Below are 23,940 nucleotides of genomic sequence, written 5' to 3' on the forward strand. Positions count from 1 at the left end.
CAAACTGTGCCTAAGCCTCATCGCATGCCCTATCCCTTTAGATACTAGTGACCACAGACCAAAGCTCTTGCCCCCAGGGAGGCCAGGCTACCCATGGACTAATTAATTAGCTGCTCCAGACAGCATGGGACAAAAAGATGGGCTCAACCAGTGTCTTCTTTCTGAAGATCAACTAAGAAACTTGGGAAGGATTTGCTTGTAAGCAGTGGGAATAAAGTTGTAAAGATAACAAGATAATGAGCTGAGCCCTGGGCAAGCCCGAGCCAGGCTGAGTCAGCAGGGAGAGAAAGGTGTGCAGAGGCTTCTAGGCCAGTACTGCTTGCCTCCTGCAAGTAGGGCTGTGGCCTTGGAGCTGCAGCCTCTGTGCCTGGCTCTGAGCCCCTGGGGCTGTTCGGCCTTCTGCTGCCTGCCCCTCAAAAGACTGCAGTTCCTTTGGCTCTGCCCCATACCCATACTTACCTTGTACATGGCACCAGCGGTCACACGGATACTGTGTATGGCCCACGGCAGCTTGCACGTGTAGATAGGAGATGCTCCAGACAGCCTCTGGATTGGGCTTCCCAAGCCACTTAGAACACTGGGGGGAAAGTTTTGATTATAAACTATAAAGGGTATGTGAGCTTTTTAAGAAACATTCGGAGCAGATTTGGAGCAATTTTATATGGACCTTGCAAGAAAAAGACAAAGTGGTTTACAATAAATTCATTGAACTTGGAGGGAGAGGATTGTTTGCTTTAGGCTTGATCTTGACAAGCCTGGTAATATACCCCTAGGATAGCATCTAAATGACCCACTTTAGGGGCGCCTGGGTGGCTCAGTTGGTTATACATCTGACTTTGGCTCAGGTCATGATCTCACAGTTCGTGGGTTCCAGCTCCGCGTCGGGTTCTGTGCTGACAACTCAGAGCCTGGAGCCTGCTTTGGATTCTGTGTCTCCCTCTCTTTCTCTGCCCCTCCCCTGCTTGTGCTCTCTCTCGTCTCTCAAAAATAAATAAACATTAAAAATAAATGAATAAATAAAAAATAAAATCAGCCACTTTATCCTCCATTTCCCCCACTCTACCTCCTTATAGTAGAGGATGAGCCATCACTCAGTACGGAGAAGTTCATACAAATTGTTCTGTGAATATATGGCAGTTCCTAAAATAAAATATTGTTCCAGAAGGATCAGTTTCTATTGTTAAAACTCTACCCTTTTTGAAAAAGAATACACTGTCAAAAGAAGTCTCTTTTCATTTTGGCTTTCTCCATGTCAGGCATGGTCCTTGAGTGTATGGCAAACCCTGGGAACACTTCTAATCACTCAAAAAATAATGAACCACTTGATGACTAAGCAGAGGATTTGAGCTAATTCTTGGAGCAAACACTTGCTGGAAAAACTCCAGAAAGGTTAACCACCTCTGCTCATACAATGACTATGATGCTGAAAAGTAACATGCCAATTGAAGTTTTACAAATAAAATCTTATTAGGAAGGTAGAAGTGATCACCATAGAAAATGTCCTCTTTATTAAGAGACTTCGATAATGTGAGTACACAGACTGCAGCCTATAGTTTATTGTATGTGTTTAGCTAATGGCCTGTAGGAATCCCAGTTTCATGACTCAACACCAGGAGCTCAGTCTGGCTCCCACCTACGCTGTAAGCCTTCCCCTACCAGCCAGGTTTTAGGGTTCACATTCATTCATGTTCATTCAAACATGAACTCAATTTTAACATGGTCTGTATCTTATGGTTCAGCTCTTTTCACTTTCAGTATTCAATTCCTGCAAGGCTTTTTTTTTTTAAATTTTTAATGTTCATTCATTTTTGAGAGACAGAGCATGAACAGGGAAGGGGCAGAGAGAGAGGGAGACACAGAATCCGAAGGAGGCTCCAGGTTCTCAGCTGTCAGCACAGAGCCCAATGCGGGGCTTGAACCCATGAACCATGAGATTATGACCTGAGCCGAAGTCAGACACTTAACTGACTGAGACACCCAGATGCCCTCTGCAAGGCTTTGTTTTAAAAAGGTGCAATTCTCAACTTGGTACATTTTAATTTAAAAAAATTTTTTTAAAGTTTATTTGGAGAGAGAGAAGGAGAGAGATCAGGAGGGGCAGAGAGAGAATGGGAGAGAGAGAATCCCAAGCAGGCTCCAAGCTGTCAGTGCAGAGCTCGATGTAGGGTGTAATCTCCCCAACCGTGATATTGTGACCTGAGCCGAAATCGAGTCAGATGCTTAACTGACTGAGCCATCCAGGCATCCCTTAACTTAATACATTTTAGAAGCCTCTCTTGCCTCTTCCCTTTTTTTCAATATTTCTGTTATTTCAATCTTCAGTCTGTTCATACTGATAAGAATTCCAGGCATAGTCAGTAGGTGTCACTGTGAAAAATAAAATTTGAAAAGCTTACTGTTCTTATAAAGTTGATTAACTGATTGATTCACTCATCCATCCCTTCATTTATTGTTACTAAAACTGTGGTTAGATGTTGAGTAGAGAAGGGAAAACAATTATTAATGTTGCTTAGGGAAGAACAAAGCATAATGGTGGGGTGGGGGCTTTAGGGGAAGGTGGGAGATAAGTCAGGAATGGATTTGTGAATTGCCTTTTCCTACCATTCATATTACATTTATATATGAATATATTCCATACATGTTCTCTCTCTTTAAAAACATCTTGAAATCATGGTAAAATAAATGAAGCTTTCAGTTGATTGGAGAGCTAAGCTCACAGAAATTAGGGAAAATTCTCAGTGGTGGTCAGCAATTAAGAGGGAACTCAATTAAGGGGCAGGGGAGAGGGAATGTTGGCTGAGCTGATGTGGAGCCCCCCCCGGGGGTTTACAGGTCTCAGGAACCTAGGCATTTTTTAATGTACCCATAGCAACAAGATAAGGGACCTTGGATTAACAAAAGTAAAGAGATAGACTCGACACTTCTACATAAAACTAGGACTCTCAAAGGGCTGTACCTTGGTGAAAGTATGAACCAAAAATGAAATGTTCAGAGATGCACAGAGAAACAGTGAAGTTGTATCTCTTGGCCTAGCTTCTTGATTGGGGAAAAAATACTCTCCTAAGAAGTTATCATTTCAGTCTCCTCTTATTCAGGTCTAGAGTTCAATCTTATACTACCTATGGACACTGGGGGCCCGCAAGTTGAAAAATTAACTTAAAAATGGATACTAAGCAGACAGAAGCAAACATAAAATCTCTGTGCAGGAATATACCTCCATCTCGGCCATGCAACATTCCCAGATACAAAGCCCCACCGAAGATGAGCTCATCACCTAAAATTAGGAAATGCAGGAGGATATAATCACCATGAATGAGAGATAAGAAAATGGTACAGACCTGATCTAACGGTGTCAGCCTGGCATGAATATTACACAATTAAAATTTCCAACTTATCAGAGGAATCTGTCAGTAGCTAAAACTGTTTCTTTTGCTTTTTTAGACAGCTTATTCAAGAGCACACGTCACAGGCTAGACTCTGTCAGGTACCTGCTGATCTGTGCACCTTCTTCACCAAAAATCAAACCAAAATCTACACACTTACTGTTCCCAGAGTGTCATCAGATTTTTTTCCTCCCTTTTTGAAATCCTTTCTTGTTAACAGTCTAATGACTATTCTCTTTAAAATAAGTGAGTATAAGGGTGTCTGGGTATCTCAGTCAGTTAAGCATCTGACTCTTGATTTTGGCTCAGGTCATGATCTCAGGGCTGTGAGACTGAGCCCTGCAGACTTCACACTGGGCATGGAGCCTGCTTAAGATTCTCTGTCTCCTTCTCCTTCTGTCCCTTCCCTGCTTGGCTATCATGCGTGCGGGCTCTCTTTCTCATAAACAAACAAACAAACAAACAAACAAACAAACAAACCATTTGCTTGCAGGTAACTAAATGTCTCTGAGTTACACTTTAACAGAGTCAAATGAAAAGACCTCGCAGCAGGACTGGACCACAATAACTTCAATTAATAAAATTCCCAGACTATTTAAAAAAAAGTATACTTAAATAATTAAAGACATCAGTAAGTGTCTTATGTTTTGGGATCCTATTTTAATGATATTTTTAAAATTCCGTTTTCCATGTATTCATTGCTAATATATGGAAATACCATTGATTATTTATCATATATTGACCTGTAACCTGTGGCCTTGCTAAATTCACTTAATTCTAGTGGCTTTTTTATAGATTGTTTAGGATTTTCAATGTGCATGATCACGTTGTCTGCAAACAAGGACTGTTTCACTTTTTCCTTTCCAATCTGTATGCCTTGGGTATCTTTTCCCACAGTGGCTTGGCACTCTAGTGTAATGGTGGATAGAGATTCAAAGGTGGACATCTTTGCTTTGTTCCTGATGTTAGGGGAAGAACACTCAGTCTTCCACTATAAAAACATTAACTGAGGGGTTTGAATAGATGCCCTTTATCAGATTGAGAGACTGTCCTTCTATTCTTAATTTATTGAAAGTTTTGTGTTGTTGTTGTTGTTGTTTATCATGAATGGGTATCGATTACCTTTTCCCCCTTCTTTTTAGATGATCATACAGTTTTTCTTATCATGTATTTATTTGTTTACTGAAGGAAAAGAACCGTGAACCTTAAACTTTATACACAGCCAAATTTTCATTTCAATGAGAGAGAGTAATAAAAATGCACTCAGGCATACAAGGTCTCAGATGTTTGCCACATAAAAATCCACAATTGAAAATGCCTTTAAAAGAAATATGCAAGTAAGAGAAACAAATCGAGGAAAACCTTTAAGAGATATGGGATGTCAGGGCAATCTACTATTTTGATAAATCTACTGCTGTTAAAAAAAAGTCTAAGATTGAAAATGTTGGGGCGCCTGGGTGGCTCAGTGGGTTAAGCATCCGACTTCAGCTCAGGTCATGATCTCACGGTTTGTGAGTTCGAGCTCCATGTCAGACTCTGTGCTGACAGCTCAGAGCCTGGAGCCTGCTTCGGATTCTGTGTCTCCCTCTTTCTCTGCTCCTCCCCCACTCTCACTCTGTCTCTCTCTCTCTCTCTGAAAAATAAATAAACATTAAAAAAATTGTTTTTGAAAAGTCTAAGATTGAAAATGTTTATCCAGAAGAACTAATGTCAGAAATTCCAAACACAAACAACATAATGGGGGAGGAGAGGAAATAAAGAGATATTAAGAAATGCTAATGTGTTTGACTTATTAGAGGGGAAAGTATATCTATTTAGAAGTTTAAGAGATCAACAGTTGTGGGATTTTTCACCAAAGTCGTGAGTTCTTTGATAATGGTCAGGGGTCATTAAATCTAGATGGACATCATTTCCACCACCCCCATGTACAGTATGCCTGAATTCAGAGCATCCAATAGAAACCAAAATTCCACTGTGTTTCACTCTTATCAGAAATAAGAAGAGAAGGAGATATATGAAGTTCGTGCCTTGATAAAAGCAGCTTTTACTGGCATCAATAGTTTGAATTGCCCCTTTTGTGGTTATCTTGAGCTTTGTGTATCCTGGGACAATGCATGTTGGTAAGATGTAGGGCAGAGTTGTTTAAAGTTGGGGAGGGAGAAGGAGGGCACTTGTTAAGATGAGCACTGGGTGTTATATGTAAGTGATGAATCACTAAATAAAAAGTAAATACATAAATACATAATAAATAAAGTGGGGGAGGGAGAATGATTGCTAAAGGGGAGGCTGGAAAACAGAAGTGGCTTCATGTTCTAAGGCAAGTCCTTGTCAGGCAGGTCAGTTTTAGCAAAGAGTGCATCTAAAAAGGGAGGACCTGAAAGTAATCTCTAAAACTGCCTGAGCACCCCCTGGAATGTTTTTGCATGTACTCTCGGAGGTACTCATGCTCCTTGGGAACAGTGACGGGTCATTGTGAAGGAATGAGGAACATGAAGAACATAAGATAGGCTGGCTGGCTCGTTCTGATGGCTTTCAGCCTAAAAGACCTTTTTAAAAAGTTAAAAAAAAATCCCAAACCCAGAATTTTAAATTCTTAGCTCAAACCACAGTCAGAGCCTGTGGGAGTGTCTTTAAAAAGTCTCTTTTGTCTTAGAGCTCCTGAACATAAGCAGCTAAAATCCAGATACAGTGTCTGATACTGTGGGAACCCATATTACAACAGAGAAAGAACCCATATTACAACAGTCATGTCCCTTATGAGAAAGTTAAGGCAATGACTAAGAACATATGGGACCTTGGGAATTAGGGGAATCTAGGTGGATTTGAGTACCTAGGGAATCTGAGTACCTGGAATTCGTAAAAGTCACTGGTTTCAAATGTGAACTGAATTTATAAGGTGAGGTCACTGGGGGCTTATTGCCAGTGGAAGCAGCTTCTTTCTCCCTTCCATCCTCTGATCCCTTGCTGGTATCCTCTATTAGCTGAACCAGCAGGAAGGCAGCTGACAGGGGGGGCTAGGAAATGCTATTCACTGGGGCTAGCCCCCTTGTGATGCAAAACACAATAGTGGAAAAGTAAGGAATGGTTCTGAAGGCAGCTGTGCCCAGGACAGTCACCCCCTGTGCTTTCTGCATGGGCCACTAATGTCAGAAGTCCTGCCCTGGCTTCTTATTGTTGAGGAAGATGTACTTTGCATTCTTCTCTTCCCAGCCCCCAGCTCTCACCTGGTTTGCCTTGCTATGACACCCAGCCCCTTGGAGGGCTTGGGAATTTTTGTCTCCTTTCACCGAACCATGCTGGGGACTGAGAGACTCTTTAAGGATGCTCTTAGGACCTAGACATCACCCTCAGTATTGCTTCTCATTGTTCAGGGCCCATAGTGGGCTCCCAGGGGCTTGCCATCTCCTGGAAAACACCTGGGGGAAGTAGGGACTCTGCCCCAGGCTCTTGTCAAACCCAACCCAAGCCATGAGCCATCGAACCAGCTTGGGATCATCTTTAAAGGGATCCTGCCCAAAAGGATATCTGTTGGAGTGCTAGGGAAAACAGATAATGAGAGAGGACCAGCAGCTTTTTGAAAGGTGTCAAGGGAACCATAGTGAGGACTTCAGATGGGAAGCCACACAAAAGCATTCTGAGTGAATCCATATCAAATGGAGAAAGTGGGGGAAGAACCAACTTACTATACATGTCAGGTAGGAACGTCCTTATCCCCCTACCACTTTCTAGTCCTTCCCTCACTCAGCCCTGGTTTGGTCACAAATGGCAGCTAGCCCAAGAAGGAAAAGCTGGTGAATGAGAGAGAGAGGAATTGAATGTTTTATGAGACAACTTTATGTTCTAACTTTTTCTGGCCACATGCAAGAAAATGTTTAAGTTAAAATTCAAGAAACATACATTACCAATTGTATATAATCAAATAATAATGAAGACTGTACCATTATACCATTATAAATGAAGAACTTCCAATTTCACCTGGACCTTCAACTCAGACCAGAAAGCCTCTGTTTTTCCTAGTCAGTCTGCTTTCCCAGTTACACCATAATGATTTCAAACTTTGACCCGCTCAGTCTCCCTGCCCCTCCTCCAACCACGGCTTTTTCAGAAAATAGCCATGCCTCCCAAATTTCAGGCTCGTCCCCATCTGGGCTTTGGATCCACTCTCTCCTGCCTCCTCAGTAACCTTACCCTTTCAGTTTTTTCCACTCTGTCTGCTGGCTCTACAGTCTCATCTTTGCTGGCTTCTTTCCAAAAACGATGTAGACATGCACATGGCACTCCATCTTAAAGACCACCCTTCCTGGATCCTGTGTCCTCTCTAGCTACTTTCCATTCCCTTCATAGCAGTGCTTGGAAGATTTGCCCGTATTTGCTGTACCTGGTGCTTACCTACCAGGTGCTCATCATGCACTGCAATCTGGCTGCTGTCCAGCATTCCACACTAACTGCTTCCTGAGCCCTCGGTGACCTCACTTTGATCAATTCAGTATCACTTAGAAATGCAATTGACTGGGGGCGCCTGGGTGGCGCAGTCGGTTAAGCGTCCGACTTCAGCCAGGTCACGATCTCGCGGTCCGTGAGTTCGAGCCCCGCGTCAGGCTCTGGTCAGGCTCTGGGCTGATGGCTCCGAGCCTGGAGCCTGTTTCCAATTCTGTGTCTCCCTCTCTCTCTGCCCCTCCCCCGTTCATGCTCTGTCTCTCTCTGTCCCAAAAATAAATTAAAAAAACGTTGAAAAAAAAAAATTTAAAAAAAAAAAAAAAAAAAAAAAAAAAAAAAAAGAAATGCAATTGACTGTCATAGAGTAGCTTAAACAGGAGTTCTCCCCACATAACAGAATATTTGGAGGCAGGCAGCTACTCGTGCTGGTTCAGCAGTTCCAAAGCATGGGAGTAGCCTTTCTGAAATTCTCCCTGACTTGCCTTCATGGTTGAGGATTACTGCTGAGGTGGTACATCCCCACTTGGAGCTGGAAGATGGGGAAAGGTTGGTACCAGTCACTTAGATCTGTGATTAGAAATGCAGATTTCCCAAGTTCCCCCGTGTCTCATTGCCCAGAACTGTGTCATGTGGTCATGTAGCTGCAAAAAAGATGGAAAAGTGAGTGTTTAATGTTTTTTAGTCTTTATTATGGGGATAGACAAAAGCAAGAGGGTGGAAAATTGAAACTGGGCCACCACCCAGTCTAACTCACTGGAGTCAACATGGTGCAGCTCTTTGGTTACCTATAACCCCCACACACCCCTCTTTCCCATATACACATTTTGCATGGAATGTTCTCACTCCTCCATAAAGGAGGTAATCCTAAAATGTCAGCCAGCTCCTACAGACAGCATGGAGTCCAGGTACTCTGTGTACAGGCCCCTCTTCCAGGTCCAGATGGGGTTTCTTGTGGCCTTCCGACTTAAACTAAAGGTTAAGTTCTCTGCAAAAATGAAAATGATAGTACCAAGTGTTGGGAGAAGGGGGAAAAACAGAATGTCACATGCTCTTGCTGGTGTATCCATGGTCACAGCCACCTGGGAAAACTTTGGCAGTATATTGTAAAGCTGAATATCTGTGTTCCCTATAAGCCAGTGGTTCTATTCCCAGGTAAATACCTGATGGAGATGCAAACAGATGTGCAACAAAAGAAATGTTCTACAACATTCAATGCAGCATTGTTTACAATAGTTTCAAACTGGGAACTACCTAGATGTGCATAGAGAGTAGAATATCATACAGAAATGAGAATGGTCTAAAACTACACACACTGTAGGTGAATCTCAAAATAATGTTGAGTCAAAGAAGCCAGAGACAAAAGAGTGTGTATTGTGTGATTCCATTTATAGAAAATACAAAAACAGGTAAAATGTCTCTGTGCTATTAGAAGTCAGGATAGCAGTTACCTTTTGGGGAGAGAGTGGTACTTGGGAGGGAGCACGGGGGGACTCCCAGGATGTTGGTAATGTTCTGTTTCTCGATATGGGTGATAGTTATATGGGTGTGTTCAATTTCTGAAAATTTATGGAGCCGTATGCTTTTCTATATGTGTACTTTCCTTTGTATATACTGTTGTGAAATAATAGAAAATACATGTAGTGGTCTCTACTGCTGGTTCCTGGCACAGAGCTCCTAAAACCTTCGTAATTTCCCAAGTGATAAGAACAGTAGGAACATCTTTTGTTCTAGTATTTGATCTTTGACCCTGATTCCTGACCCTGGTTTCTGACACAGTTCTTAAATCCCTTGGAATTTCCTGGGTGATAGGAGTGTCTTTTGTGGTAATGAGATGACTCTTGTTAGGGTCCTGGATGGCTTCTGAGTGGAGGTTGGTCATCAGAAAGACCAAGCCATGATTAGAAGCTTGGAACTTGCAGCCTGATTCCCCATCCTCCAGGAAAGAGAGAGGGACTGGAGATTGATCTAATAATCAATCATGCTTATGTCAGGAAGCCTCCATAAAAATCCCAATAGCACAGGATTTGGAGAGCTTCTGAGTTGGTGAACACAACCATGTGTTGGGAGGGTGGTGCACCCCCACTCTGCAGGACCCCAAGCTCCTGCACTTGGGACCCTTCCAGACCTCATCCTCTGTATTTCCAAATTTGGCTATTTTCAACTGTGTCTTTTATTACGTAATAAACTGGCAGACCTCAGTAAGCATTTCCCTGAGTTCTGGGAGCTATTCTACCAAATGATCAAATCCAAGAAGGGGGTCATGGGAACCTCCAATTTTTAGCCAAGTCGGGCAGAAATTGTGGGTAACCTGGGCACCTACTACTTGTGATTGTCATCTGAAGGGGGGGGCAGTCTCATGGGATTGAGCCCTTAGACTACTAACTCCAGTTTGTGTCAGAATTGAATAGCATTGTAGTACACTCAGCTGGTGTTGCAGAGAATTGCTTGGTGTGGGGAGAAAATCCACACATCTGATGTCAGAGGCATTGTGTTTGTAAGTAAAGGACAATAGGAGTGTGTCTTTCGTCTATAGCTGTACAACAATAAAATGTATACAAACACTTTCAGTGCACAGTGTGAAGATACAATGAAACTTCCTTTTAGAAAAAAAAAAAAAAGCATGCAAAGCATAATATACCCCCATAGTAAACCACATCCAATCCTGCTGGACATATATAGTAAGGGATCTCCTCTGTGGCAGTATGTTAAGTTTTTGACTGGGGAATCTACCAGCCCCTCACTTGTTCTGTGCCCTGGTTGTGTAGAATGCCAGTGTTTGTATCCCACTTCCTGTTGGAGGGGATTCAGGAATCCAGGGATTGCCCTAAGTGTTAAACAGCAACAGACTGATGTTGACCAGGCTTCAGATTTTAAGGACATTAGTGATTCCCTCAATCATTTGTTAGGCTTCTGGTCAATTCCATGCATGAGTAATAACAATCGAATAACTTATCTACGGGGTCTTTAAATGGTTTTCTAATTAAAGATTTTAAAAATGTTTTCCCATGGGGTGCCTGGGTGGCTTAGTCAGTTAAGGGTTCAACTCTTGATTTCAGCTCAGTTCGTGATCTCATGGTTCATGAGATCCAGCCCCCCATGGAGCCCTGCATCAGGCTCTGGGCTGACAGTGGAAAGCCTGCTTGGGATCTTCTCTCTCCCTCTATCTGACCCTCCCTTGCTTGTGTGCTCTCTCTCTCAAAATAAATAAATAAACTTAAAAAAATTTTTCCAAATAGGTAACATTTTTCTTGGTTAAAAAAATTACAAAAAGAAATAAATTAAGGTCTTATTGGGGCACCTAGGTGGCTCAGTAGGTTAAGCACCCAACTTTGGCTCAGGTCACGATCTTGTGGTTTGTAAGTTATAGCCCCAAACAGGCTCTGTGCTGACAGCTTGGAGCCTGGAGCCTGCTTTGGATTCTGTGTCTCCCTCTCTTTCTGCCCCTACCCCACTTGCACTCTGTCTCTTTCTCTTAAAAATAATAATAGTAATAATAATTAAGGTCATATTCTCACCTCTGTTCTCTTTTGTTAGTTTCTTGTGTATACCTCGAGTGCTTAATTTTGCAAAACAAGCAAACCAAGTATCAGAATATTTAAGTCTTCTAGGGGCTGCTTTTTGTGTGCTCAATTACAGTTGAGGCAATTCAAAACAACAGTTGCAGGCAGAGATGCCACCTAGAGTCCATTTTTGCTACCTTGGGCCTCAATCTTCTCTCCTGATAAAGCTGCCTCTTCCCTGCTTCCACTTGTGCTGGGTATACAAAGAAAATTATTTATTTCAAGCTAGTGAGACTCCAAGTTGTGGGACTAGGTCAGTTTAGGTTGTAAACTGCAGGTAAGGAATTCCGCCCTTACCAAGGCCTTATTTTTAATCTCTGCTTTCAAATCAGGTATCTCGAATCTAGATTTGTCACTCACTTGCTGAAAGCTACTAAAAAAAAAAAAAAAAGGCAACACCACTAATGTTTTATATTGATCCTGAGATTTCTCCTACAATACAACTTTGGTTGGTCCAGCAAGTGACAGCAATTTGACAGTTTCACTACTGCTTAACAAGTTGCTCACCAACTTTCCAATTTGGAATGGAGTCTTCACCACTGGCTATACCTTAACCTTCATATAGCTAATTCCACATTAGTGTCTGTTTTTAGTGTACTACTTCTGGTACCAAATTATTTGCCTGTTAAGAACTGGTTCAACTACAAGTTACAGCGCATTCACCTATAAATGGCTTAAATAAATGTGTGCTCTCATTCATGGACTAGAATGGGGGCAATAATGGGTGCAGGGAGGTCAGTTAGGAAGCTCTCACAGAAGTACAGGTAGCAGATGATGGTTTCATGGATACCAATTATACCTCAGTAGAGCTAGGGGAAAAACAAGAATATCTCCTAGAATTTTGGCTTGAAGAACTAAATGGATGGCAGTGATATTCACTAAAATGAACAAAACAGAGAGGTACATGCTTGGGGATGAAAATATTTGGGGAGACCAAGTTAAATTTGAGATGCCAGTTAGACATTTGTCAAGTATGCACTTTTTTAGTGAATTAGGAATTATAGGGAGAGGTCATTGTTAGAGAAAATTTGGAGCCACCTGCTTATAAGTGGTACCTAAAATCATAGGACTAGATAAAATCACATAAGGAGTTGGGTAGATAAAGAGGAGACTCAGGATAGTACCCAGGGTGCTTTGATATTTATAGGTTGAGCAGGAGATGAGAAGCCAGGGAAAAGAACTCAAGAAAGAATAGCCAATGAGATAGGAGGGCTAAAAGTGCATGATGTCAGAAAATGAGAAGAAAGTGTTTCAACGTGGGAGTGGTTGACTATGTTAAATAGTACTGAGAAGGCAAGCAAAAACAGAACAGAGAAGGGACCACTGGATTTGCATGGAGATTGCAGTTTCAGCAGTATGGTGGGATAGAAACCAGAGGGCAAGCTTATATGATGATGGGAATGGTCTATTAGAGAGGGAGCAATTGGTGATTCTAGAGAAAGACATAGAGATTAAGATCCACAGAAAAAGTGGGAGCGTTGGTTAAATAGAATGAGAACACAAGACTATGTCTTATTTGTATTATCTAGTAGCTCCTAGCGCAGTGTCTAGTACATAGGAAGTACTCAAGAAATGTTACTGAATCAATGAATAAATGGGCAAATGTAAGAATGGGTGGATGACAGATGCAGTGCTGAAGAATGAACTAGATCAAAGTAACCCAAACTTCAGACTAAGGAAAGAAGGGGGTCTTGAACTAATAGGGTTTCTTCAGGGACTTTGGGATCCTGCGATTTTTCTCTGGGAGAGGATTAACAGATTTTAATCTCAGATGAAGATGGGAGAAGAAATGGGGTACTGTCAATGGCAGTTACCTTGGCCACCTTTCAAGGCACTGATCTGCTAAAGCAGAGTACAGGGAGGGTTCTGGGATCATCTCACTTAACCCCTTTCTTTCTTGCCCAGTGTCTCCCTTTCTGAATCCAGGCTCATATGAAAAATGATTATGTATATTTATGAACACAAATGGGAGAAGGGATTTAAAAAAAATGACGGTCCCACACTCATTTACCCATCTGGTCAATAAATATTCATGGAATGATAGTATTGTATAGGGGGAAAGGTGTAAGAGCAGGATTATGTGGGGTTTATGGTTTCTTTTGTTTGTGGGTCTGTTTGGGTGGGGGGTGGGGGGAAGGGGGTTGAAGTGCTTTGTCTTCTATTGAGATAGAAGGTGATTTCACTAACTGCACAGGTAAGGTGGTTTTTGAACTGGGCTGCCCATGAAATCTTGGTGGGACTCGTATACAATTGAATAGGTCTTGCAGCTTAAGCGGTTTGTGGACTGCAGTAAGTGGAGGATGGAAGTAGGACAATCTTGGAATCGCAGGATCTCTAGCTGGCTCCAGCGTCTTCTAGGCATTTCATGAGAAGTGGAACTAGGATTCCCATGATCTTTCTTCCAAACCTACAGGTGGAGGAACCGAGGAACCTGTAAAGGTGGAGGCCGAATGGAAGCCAGCTGTAGCATCCTCCCCATCCCCATTAGCCATGCTATGTCCCACGCTGGACTACATTCCTAGCAAGCTGCCGGGCGAGAAGGCTCAAGTGGCCCAACCTAGGCTAGAGCCGACTGTCGCCCTCGGGAAGGCTGGCTGGCTGAGGAACTGCGCCTGCCAGGCCCTAGTTGGTCCCGGGCCCTTTACACGTGGAATCACCCTGGCGGTCCACACTGCGTCGCGCTGGGCAGGGGTGGGACTCTGTGGCGCCAATGGGCGGCCAGAGGGGAGCGCGCATGTGCACAGCGCGGCGGGGCGGGGAGGGCGAGGAAAAGTGTTGCAAGGACGGGGGCTGGCGAGGCTCATGCTGGGAGGCTTCGCGTCTGAGGAAAACTGCTTGAAAACTGGGTGCAGCGAGGGTGAGTGAACCCAGGAGGAGCCGAGGCCCGGGCTTCGTCCTCTAAGGTCTGTGACTCGACCCTGGAGAAGGAGGTCTTTGGGGCGGCACTCAGGCGTCCGCAGTGGGGCGGGATCCTGGCGCTTCTCTCAGGGGCTCGGGGCTTCCGGCTCAGGTTGGGAGGCGGGAGCGGCCTGAGTAGGGGTCTTGGCCTCTGCGCTGCCTCTGGAAGCTTAGCCGGAGGCCGGGAGCACAGCCACTCTCCTGGAACAGAGGCGGCGGGGGCTTTGAAGCCAGATGGGCCCGGCTGGGGGCGTTACTGTCGTCTACCGCCGGTACCTTGTGTCCCAGAGGGGGTCACAACAAACAGGTCCTGTCTGGCCAAGCGAGTGGGAGGTTGGGGGAAGCCCACTTCCTCTTGAATCCCCTGTCTGGGCATGGCACCGCCATGCACCCGGTGCCTAAGCCAGAAACCTGGGCGTCACTCTAACCGCCCCCCTCCCCCCAATCCCCGCCCCGGCTCGGCACTCCTTCACCCACCCAATCGAATCTTTCACAGGTCTCTTAGATACTTCCCACTTCACCCCTGATCCATGGCCTCTCTGCTGCAGCTAGTTCAGGCCACCGTCATTTCACCCCTGCACTACATCAGTAACATCTTGACTGGTCTTTTGATCCTTTGTAGTTTGTTTTGTACTGGAAAGCCAGAGTGATAATCTTAAAACACAGACCTGTTAATGTCACCAGATCCCTTCCCCCATTCCCCTTCTGTCCTTAGTGGATTTTCATTGTTCTTTCGAGCTCTTGAACATAGCTTATACAGGTGCTTCATGACCTGTTCTGTTTTTACCTTACTCTATTTCTCTTCCCCACTCTGTTCCAATGGATTAGGCCCCCTGGCCAAACAACCCTCCTTATCAAATGGGCCTGCTTATCCCAGAGTAGCAGATTTCAGTTCCCTGCCAGCCTGCAGAATTATTTAGACAAGCTAACCATATGCTTCCATCCAGTTCTACCTCTCTACTGTGTCTTCGACCCTCTTGAGCCTTTTGTAGTTCCTGGGTTGGACCAAGTCTCTTACAGGCTTAGGTGTTGGTTACATTCTTTTCTCTCTGCCTGAAGTACTATACTTTAGTTGAAAAAAATCCTTTTCTCCCTCATGTGTTACTCCAGGTGTGGGTTAGGGTTTCAGCGGTACTCCATAGGGGTCTATTTATTAGTCTCTCTTTTCCACCAGGCTGGAATCAGTGTGACAGGCACCTGTCTGGGCCACAGTCCTATCCTCAGTACCTTGTGTGGCACCAGGCTGTTAGTAAGGAGTGTGTTGGTTAAATGCATAATGAAGCCTGGCCACTTCTCGGGCTCCTCAAATAAACATATGGATCAAGTTATTAAACGTTCTGCTTTTCAGAACCAATTCTCAGTCTCCAACCCATGTAGCAGTTTCTTTGGCCTAGGAACCTGGCTGTATTCTTGCCTTCAGTCCAGGACCATAGCAGTGGTAAATGGGAAGTACCGTTCAGAGTTTTTCTCTGGCATTGACTTTGGGTACAGGATGTCTGGATATTAGTGAGTGTGGCTGCTTTTGAGTTTGAATTGTTTTGTTTTTTTTTTAATGAAAGTACTTTTTTTTAATATTTACTTATTTCAGAGGGAGAAAGAGCGCAAGAGCGAGCATACTCCTGCATGAGTGGGGGAGGGGCAGAGAGAGGGAGACACAGAATCCAAAGCAGGCTCCAGGCTCTGAGCTGTCGGCACAGAGCCCGATGTGGGGCTCAAACCTGTGAACTGCGAGATCATGACCTCAGCCGAAGTCAGACAGTCAACCGACTGAGCCACCCAGGCACCCCTGAGTTTGAATTCTTAACTGAGGGCCCCTGGCAGGAGAGAAAACCTGCTAACAGCTGCTGTAATCTTTATAGGAGGAAGGCTGGCTCCAAACTCTTAACATGCTGATAGGGCTAATGACACAATGGGAGGAGAGGGTGGACCAAGCTGGCCAGGCAGGCCCTGGTGGGAGAGCTCCAAAGGGGTTATTTTTCCAGCTTAGGCCAGATCTTCTGTGATAGGGAATAGCATATCTAGGTGCCAAAACCCACTGCCCTGAATCAGACCTGAGGATGTGCTGTTCTCCAGTCAGCTTAGCACTTTGTGATTGGTAGAGTAAGGGAGAGACTGAGATGACAGTGTCCTGGCCCTCACAGAGGGAAGGAAAAGAACAATATGTGACTATATGTTGTGAGAGGCTGCAGACTGAAGTCAGAGGAGAGAAAGATTGGTGTGGCTGGAAGAATCCTGAGATGACATTTGAACTGGGCCTGGAAGGAAGAGGGCAGACAGGTTAATGGAACATTAACCTTTGCTGGAGCATTAACCTTTGCTGGAGCAAAGGCTCTGAGCCTGGAAGAGGCTGCTGGAGCGGTGAGGGGAGCCCTGTTACACTGAGACTGGCTACTGAGCCTGGTCTGGTACTTCCCTCCCAGGACTGAGGCTTCTCCTTGTCAAGGATGTCTGAAAGCAGGGGTTGGGTTCTGAAATCTCTTTCAGAAGTCTCTCCTTTGGATTTTTTTCGAGTCTGGCCTCTATAATTTCTCAAAAAAGGCAGTGAGCTTGGGAACTGCTGGGGTTTATCTAACAGCCTGTTTGCTCATGGCTTTGAACTAAATCATTGGAGTATGGGTGATGCAACATGTTCTTCGGCAAAGGGGAGTTGCTTATGTTTCTTTTTGAATGTGACAGTTTAATTTGTTAGGTGGCAGATTCCCTGTTCTCGCTGTAGCACTTGAGGGAAAGTTTCTCTTCTGTGTTTGGTAGATTGATTGGACTTGTGTTATGTTCTGTTAGAAACCTGCTGCAACAAACCAAAGTGGGACATGTCCACAACAACTGCTTCTTGACCTTTATTCTGCCTCCCTTGAGAGAATGTGGACCCATAGTTACTGTATTACCTATCCCTTGGTTTCTTTTTGGTGTTATTTAAATAGAACCTATTTCTCCTCCACACACATACACAATTTGATACTAAGCTTCCAACCACATAGTTATAAGAAATTATGCTATGGGTTCATTGATCACTTGACTATATGATAGATATCTCCAAAAAAAAATTTTATGCTCAGTTACACTGACATCAAAACTCGGCAGTGTATCTGTGAAGATGGGAATCCCTCCCCCCACTGCCCACTAAGGACTGTGGCACACAGGCTGAAACCATCAGCCCCTGTCAGGCACTGTGCCTGCTGCTGGGAATGTGGTTCCCTCCCTGCCCTCATTAGAGCTCAGTCCAGCAGGGAGCACTTACAAGTAATCAGGCAGTTTTCTTTTAATTTTTTTTTTTCAACGTTTTTTATTTATTTTTGGGACAGAGAGAGACAGAGCATGAACGGGGGAGGGGCAGAGAGAGAGGGAGACACAGAATCGGAAACAGGCTCCAGGCTCCGAGCCATCAGCCCAGAGCCTGACGCGGGGCTCGAACTCACGGACCGCGAGATCGTGACCTGGCTGAAGTCGGACGCTCAACCGACTGTGCCACCCAGGCGAATCAGGCAGTTTTCAAGGTCTCATTCGCATCTGTTGTCAGACTGGACCCTTCTGAAGGGAGGCATTCAGGAGCGAATGGGAAGAACGCCTAAGCCAGACTCAGATTTGAAGAAGGCTTGCTGGAGAAAGCGATGTCTACTGTGCCTGAGTCTAAGAGGCTTGGGAGGAACTGGCTTCCCTCTCTGATCTCTCCTGTCTCAGAACTCTAAGATACGTGGTTAGACCAAACTGTTCTGCTCTGGCCTGGGCAGTCACTGCTGGGAGTAACTTGAGACCTTGTTTTCGGGAACCAGATACAGTGGCAGTGGCCTTGTCAGGGTCTGGACACTTTTATTTGGTAAAACTGGAAATGTAGTTTCTGATCCTGAATTATTTTCTATGGATGAGAATTAAATGGAAGGCCCCCCCCTTTTTAAATTCCATTCATACATATTTGAGCAAAATTATGGGGTAAGTCACATTAAATACACATTTATAAAGAAAAACATATTTATAGTAGGAACATTAGACCTTAGGAATCCTTAGAATCCTTAGTAGGAACTGAGAAAAGTAAAAAGAAGAAAAATCCAAATCACACCTCCTATTTCAGAAAATAATCTTTTAACCATTTTTAGCCATTGTTCTATGTATGAAATATACATACACTTTTTTTTACAAAATTATTTTTCACAGACTTTTGCAGTCTGTTCTTTTTCATTAAATATTAAAAATCATTTCTTACTGTTAAGTATGATGTTGCATTATGATGTCCCTATACAGTTGTAAGATCAGATGCTGCGTTTTGGCCCCCTGGAAGTTACACCCCAGCGACTGTTGTTCCCTTGAGGAAGGAACTGTTGAAGGGGTTACCACTGATAGGCAAAATGGGTTTGGGAAATTTTCCTGAACGTCATGGGGATGGTATTCTCCTGGAGTCCCACCTTTTGGGATGGGTGAGAGGGCTGCCACACAGCTCCTTGCCAGCCCCAGGTACAGAAGCTTTGGAGTGAGTTGTGTGTGTGATGGATGCAAGGAATGACCAGTACCCTAAAGCTTTCTCTTTACTGCTGTTGGTTTGGTCTTGTGGCTACCGTTGGCCCATTAGAAATCACTGGCCTTTGTTATCAGCAGAATTTGTGCTGCCTTTTGGGAGATCGATATGTAGTCCTTGTGTTGGTATGGAGGACCAACATGGTCCTAGCGTAGCGTGCAAAGCCATATCCCATAGAGCCTGGTCAACCTCTGTGCCCCATTGTCCACCATTCTGCCTGCTTCATATCCTCTAGGCTCTCCTTGACTACACCACTTGGAGTTTCTTTCCCACTTGTCTGACCTTCTGCTCTGCTCACAGCATTGCCTTAGTCCTTCAGTCCCTGCACGTCCACAGCAAACTGTGGCCCCAACCTTCACTGATCTTCCTTCACCCAGAGGAAATTTGTTCCTCTGAACTCTCAGTTTTTTATTTTTCTTTAGGACACCTCGCTTTCTGCCTTTTTAGTGCTCTCCATAGGAAGTATTTCACCAGACGGTAAGCTTCTTGTACGCAGGAGTAATCTTCAGATCCCTTTAACCTCTCATTGAGTTGTTTGGCATTCTGAAGGAGCTTCAGGAAATGTCGTGTAGCCCTCCCACCCGCTCTTTGAGTGATGGGGACTTGGAGTGCCCAAGGTCATCCCACACTGTAGTGGCAGAGCTGGCCTTAGGTCCAGTTGGACATGTTCTCTTCCCCAACCTCATTCCTTTCACTGAGTTCCTTCTCCAGGAGCAGCACACTGTCACGTTTTGAAAGAACCTTAGCTCTGGTGTTTTCACCTGCACCTTCTATGTTCCCCACCTCCCAGGTGCCGGCGACCATGAGATCTCTGCGGCTGCTCAGAACCCCCTTCCTGTGTGGTCTGCTCTGGGCCTTCTGTGCTCCAGGTGCCGGGGCTGAGGAGCCTGGGGCCAGCTTCTCCCATCCTGGCAGCGTGGGCCTGGATAAGAATACAGTGCACGACCAAGAGTACGTATCCAGCCAGGGCTGGGGTCCCAGAGCCTCCCCCCTGCAGCTGCAGTCGGTAGCCACCCTTCTACTGTTTGTACAACTTCTTGACGTTTTTCAAGAGTGATTATTTATTCCTTATAGCCACCTGTAAATCAGGCAGTCTTTTTCCATCATCATTTCATAGATGGAGGATCTTGATGCCCAGATGAGATAAATGACTTGCCTGAATTCATCCTGTCTCTCTTTCACCACAGACAGACATACAGACAACCCCTCTGCATTCATGCTCATGCGTGCGTGCACACACGCACACACACACACACACACACACATATTCTCACACACGTGTATACAGTAGTGGTGACAGAATCCAGGATAAAACTAAGGTTTCTGGACTGACTAGAGCTTTTCCTTTTTTTACTGTCACATTCTAACACTGAATTATTTGTTGCAACTTTTGTCCTGGGCCAGTTAGGCTCACACATAATTTGTTTTCCTTGAATTGGTTCAAAAAAGTGTGTTTAATTGCTAGTCTCCCATGATGTTATAACAGCATTCTAATAATAAAGAGGAAAACACCCATAATCTTGCCAGCTTAGCAGGTGAACTGTTTGACTTTTCCCTGCCCCTTTCATGGCCTTGCCTGTATCTATCATCCTTGAGTGTGCTTTGCCACGCTTTCTGTTTTTCTGGAATGAGTGAACCTTAAGATCTTGAACTTTTCAGTTCTTAACGTTTTGGTGTGATCCCGGGGTTGCTGCCAAGTGGTCTGAGTCTGACTGTCGGTTTTTAGGCATATCATGGAGCATCTAGAAGGTGTCATCAACAAACCAGAGGCGGAGATGTCCCCACAAGAACTGCAGCTCCATTATTTCAAAATGCATGATTATGATGGTAATAATTTGCTTGATGGCCTGGAGCTGTCCACAGCCATCACTCACGTCCATAAGGAGGTAGGTCTGCGGTAGCTCAGTGGGCAGCATCTCAGAAAGTGCTCTCCCCCCCCCCCAAAAGTTTCAGTCTTCAGTCTTGATGACCTGTGCTGTCCTTGTACAACTGTATTGCTGTGTCTTCTTTGTCTGCTCATCGCTCCGTTCTGCCTCTTTTCCTATTCGGAGGCGCTTCTCACACAGGGTGACCTACTGAGGCAGAATCTCCAGGGACTCCTACTGCACACCAGAGCTTGAGAACCAGCACCTGAAGGACAGACCACATCAAAATGCGGAGCAGGGGAGAAGCTGTTTTATTTAAGGGTGGCAAACCAAGGGATCAAGGGACTCAGTAATAATTGAGGACTTGTGTGATACTACTCAGTGCTCCGTATGAAGCGGTTTACAGAGCATTTAGTCTTTGCAGCAGCCTGGGAGTGGCCTGGGCAGGCACTGTTATTACCCCCATGTTAGAGGTGAGGGAACTGAAATCCAGATGTGTCCAGGTCTAGTGTCTGTCCTGCCCTGCCACACTTCAGTCTATAATGTGGAGAGGAGGACAGGCAGAGCTGGTGGTGCGAGCGTGCTCCTGGTGGCTAGCAGGAGAGCAGATTCGGGTTTGCTTTGAAGGTGGTGGGGAGCGCTAACAATGGCTTTGTGCAGAAGAGTGGCAGTGTCGCGGGAAGGTCCTTTGCCGTGGGAGGCAGACTGATGGACGCGGGGAGAGCTTGGCATCAGGGAGAGGACCTGGGATTCAGCAGTCCCAGAAGGCGAGGCTGGTGATAGCGACAGGAGAGCAAAGGGTACATGTGGGAGAGGTGGCAAAGGAAGAATTGGCAGAATGTGAACAGCATTAGCATAGCACTCAGCACAGTGAGCCCTGCTGCAGCTCCCTCCGGAGCAGGGGAAACACCTCTGTCTCAAAGACTTGTAACATGGTCTCCTGGTTGGCAGTGCCTTCCTCTTGTTCTGACCCCAGGACTCTGTCCAGTGCAGACCGTTTGCACTTTACAAGGGCACATTGCACCCAGAGCTGACCCTCGAGAGAGCACGAGCTCTCAGCTTTTCTCTAGAATGGGTTTGTGGGAATTATGAACCTCACAATTCTGTGTAAGCCAGACCTAGCTTTCTCCAGTGAACATGTGTTACTTCTGTAATTAGAAAAGAGGGAAAAGTAATTTTTAAAACAAATAAGCAAGGACCTGCTTTGATTGCATCTTTCTTTTTCACTGGCAAATATAATTTCTAAATTGGATTTTTATGAATTGACTCTATATCTGATATATGGTTTGTAGATTCCTAGAAGTAGCCACATACTACATGGAAAGAGTTTTTGGACACACGAACATGGACATTTTAGACCTTAGCTAAGCACTTCCAGTAAAACGTGCGACTCATCGTTGTCTAATTTGTATTTTGTAGGAAGCGAATGAACAGGCACCACCAATGAGTGAAGCCGAACTGATTAATCTAATAGATGGTGTTTTGAGAGACGATGACAAAAACAATGATGGATACATTGACTATGCGGAATTTGCAAAATCACTGCAGTAGACGTTGTTTGGCCATCTAGTTGTATGCGAATGTGACCCGTCATAATGTGATTAAACACTTTCGGTAATGCGAAATAACTCCTTTCCAACTGCAACAGTATTTTGGTAAAAACCTATAGCGATTTGTTACCCTGGGGTGAGAAAGAGAAATCAAGAGAAATAGAAGAGAAGCAGGACATAGTTGTAGTCCCCAAGTACTGTTAAATCTCTTACTGGACAAGGGCTTGATTAAAGAATCCTTTCAAGAATATTGGACAGCTGGAGTGTGGTACTCAGGAACTTGACTGTAGGATGCTGCTGGTCTCTTGGTTTGCATTCATGCTACCGGAAAAGTAAGAGAAGCTTTGCCAACTAGACACACTTTTCAGTGACAGTGAGGGAATGGCATAAATGCCAAATGTTTTCCTGGTGGATTCTGTCTCTTTAGGTAAAGGTGGTCAGTATTCCACAAAGTTCCCCTGGCCCGAATGATGGCTTGCCCCCACCCTGGGCAAGTGAGTATTAGACTATACAAGGCATAAGAAGGATGCCAGATACTGAATTCAGCTAGCCATAGAGTCTAAGATACTGCGTCTTCTGGCACTTTGGGAATGATACACAACTGACCTAAGTGATTAGCATTTTTTCGTTTTTCAGTGTTTTGTAAAACTACTGCCACATCCTTTCTTTTATGTCTTCTTTGTCTTAGGAGAGACTTTGAATTTAAAGTGTTCTTTATTCTAATCGTTAGCAAATGTTTTAGCTTTCTTAATATTTGTATTTAACTCTTATTTCTAGGGTTTGTTTTTGCTGCTTAGAAACTATTAGGAACGCAAGGACTTTATCCCTCCTGCTTGGCACAGTGGGGTAAAGCTACTAGCTGGTCTTGCCTAAGTGAGGAGAGAAGATCACCCAGCACCCATTTTGCTGCAAGCTATATTTAGAAGGCATGGTGTTTAAATGACCTCTTCTAGTTTAAATATGTGAATTCTTTCAGATCAGGAAAGATTAAAAAAAGAAGCCTAAAAACTCTTAATTAAGAGTGCGGATCTCAGTAACAGTTGAAAATGAGAAGTAGCAGCAGATTGTGATTTGGTCTATTGGATGTGGTGGACTTGCTGTGGTAAAAAACCTGAAATGATGGCTGAAAGGGGAAAAAACTGCCTAAGATTTGCTGTAAGACGCATAGAGACTTATTTTCTTTATTGAAGTATTCTTATAAGAAAACGTATGTATTTGTAAAAAATGGTTTCCTGTGTCAAGTATTTGTGCAATCAGAGCTGAATTGTAAACTATTCTTGTAATATCTAGTTATTTTGAAAGATTTATATATTGAATCCTGGGTATATGACCAATAAAGCTGATGAAACAAAATGAAGAGCAGTTGATTTTTGTCCAATAGGGGTCTTCTCCTCCCACGTGAAGGTTTTGTTTATTTAGGACAGATGTTTCCATGTGCCTGCTCCATCACAGGTCCTATGGCCCTCCCTGGCTGTGCCCTGTTCTTTTGGCAGGGGTAGACTCCCAGTAATCAGTCACTTTCTGCTTTGATGCATTTCTTCTTCTGAGTGAAATCACTTTTTGGACCTTTCTTCTCTGGCCACGTTCAGATTATGACAGCATTGTCTAGCTTAGGAAAGTAACTGTTTCTCCTGGAGTCTGGTGACTGTCTTTTCTTTGCCAGAAAATTTAATTAGGTAGCATTTTTGAAAGCCTCCCAGGCCCAAGCAAAAAGCACAGTCTCCCCTGGCATTTTGGGAA

General features: G+C 44.3%; 1 protein-coding gene and 1 pseudogene across 6 annotated transcripts in view; both read left to right on the top strand.

The window, feature by feature from the left end:
- The window catches only part of LOC131485135 (guanine nucleotide-binding protein G(I)/G(S)/G(O) subunit gamma-10-like), a 113,984-nt pseudogene that overhangs the window by 16,621 nt on the left and 73,423 nt on the right, over window positions 1–23,940 (top strand).
- MCFD2 (multiple coagulation factor deficiency 2, ER cargo receptor complex subunit) overlaps window positions 1–23,940 on the top strand; it is a 37,294-nt gene that overhangs the window by 10,717 nt on the left and 2,637 nt on the right. The window contains exons 1-4 of one of the 6 annotated variants that reach the window (XM_058684195.1): window positions 14,115–14,237; window positions 19,576–19,736; window positions 20,512–20,671; window positions 20,837–22,063. In XM_058684195.1, the coding sequence (XP_058540178.1) occupies window positions 19,588–19,736; window positions 20,512–20,671; window positions 20,837–20,905 (378 nt within the window). In that variant the 5' untranslated portion in view covers window positions 14,115–14,237; window positions 19,576–19,587 and the 3' untranslated portion in view covers window positions 20,906–22,063. The other 5 variants (XM_058684197.1, XM_058684191.1, XM_058684193.1 and 2 more) reach the window with 5 other exon arrangements.

This window comes from Neofelis nebulosa, chromosome 9 (assembly GCF_028018385.1).
Source record: "Neofelis nebulosa isolate mNeoNeb1 chromosome 9, mNeoNeb1.pri, whole genome shotgun sequence".
Taxonomy (NCBI): Eukaryota; Metazoa; Chordata; class Mammalia; order Carnivora; family Felidae; genus Neofelis; species Neofelis nebulosa.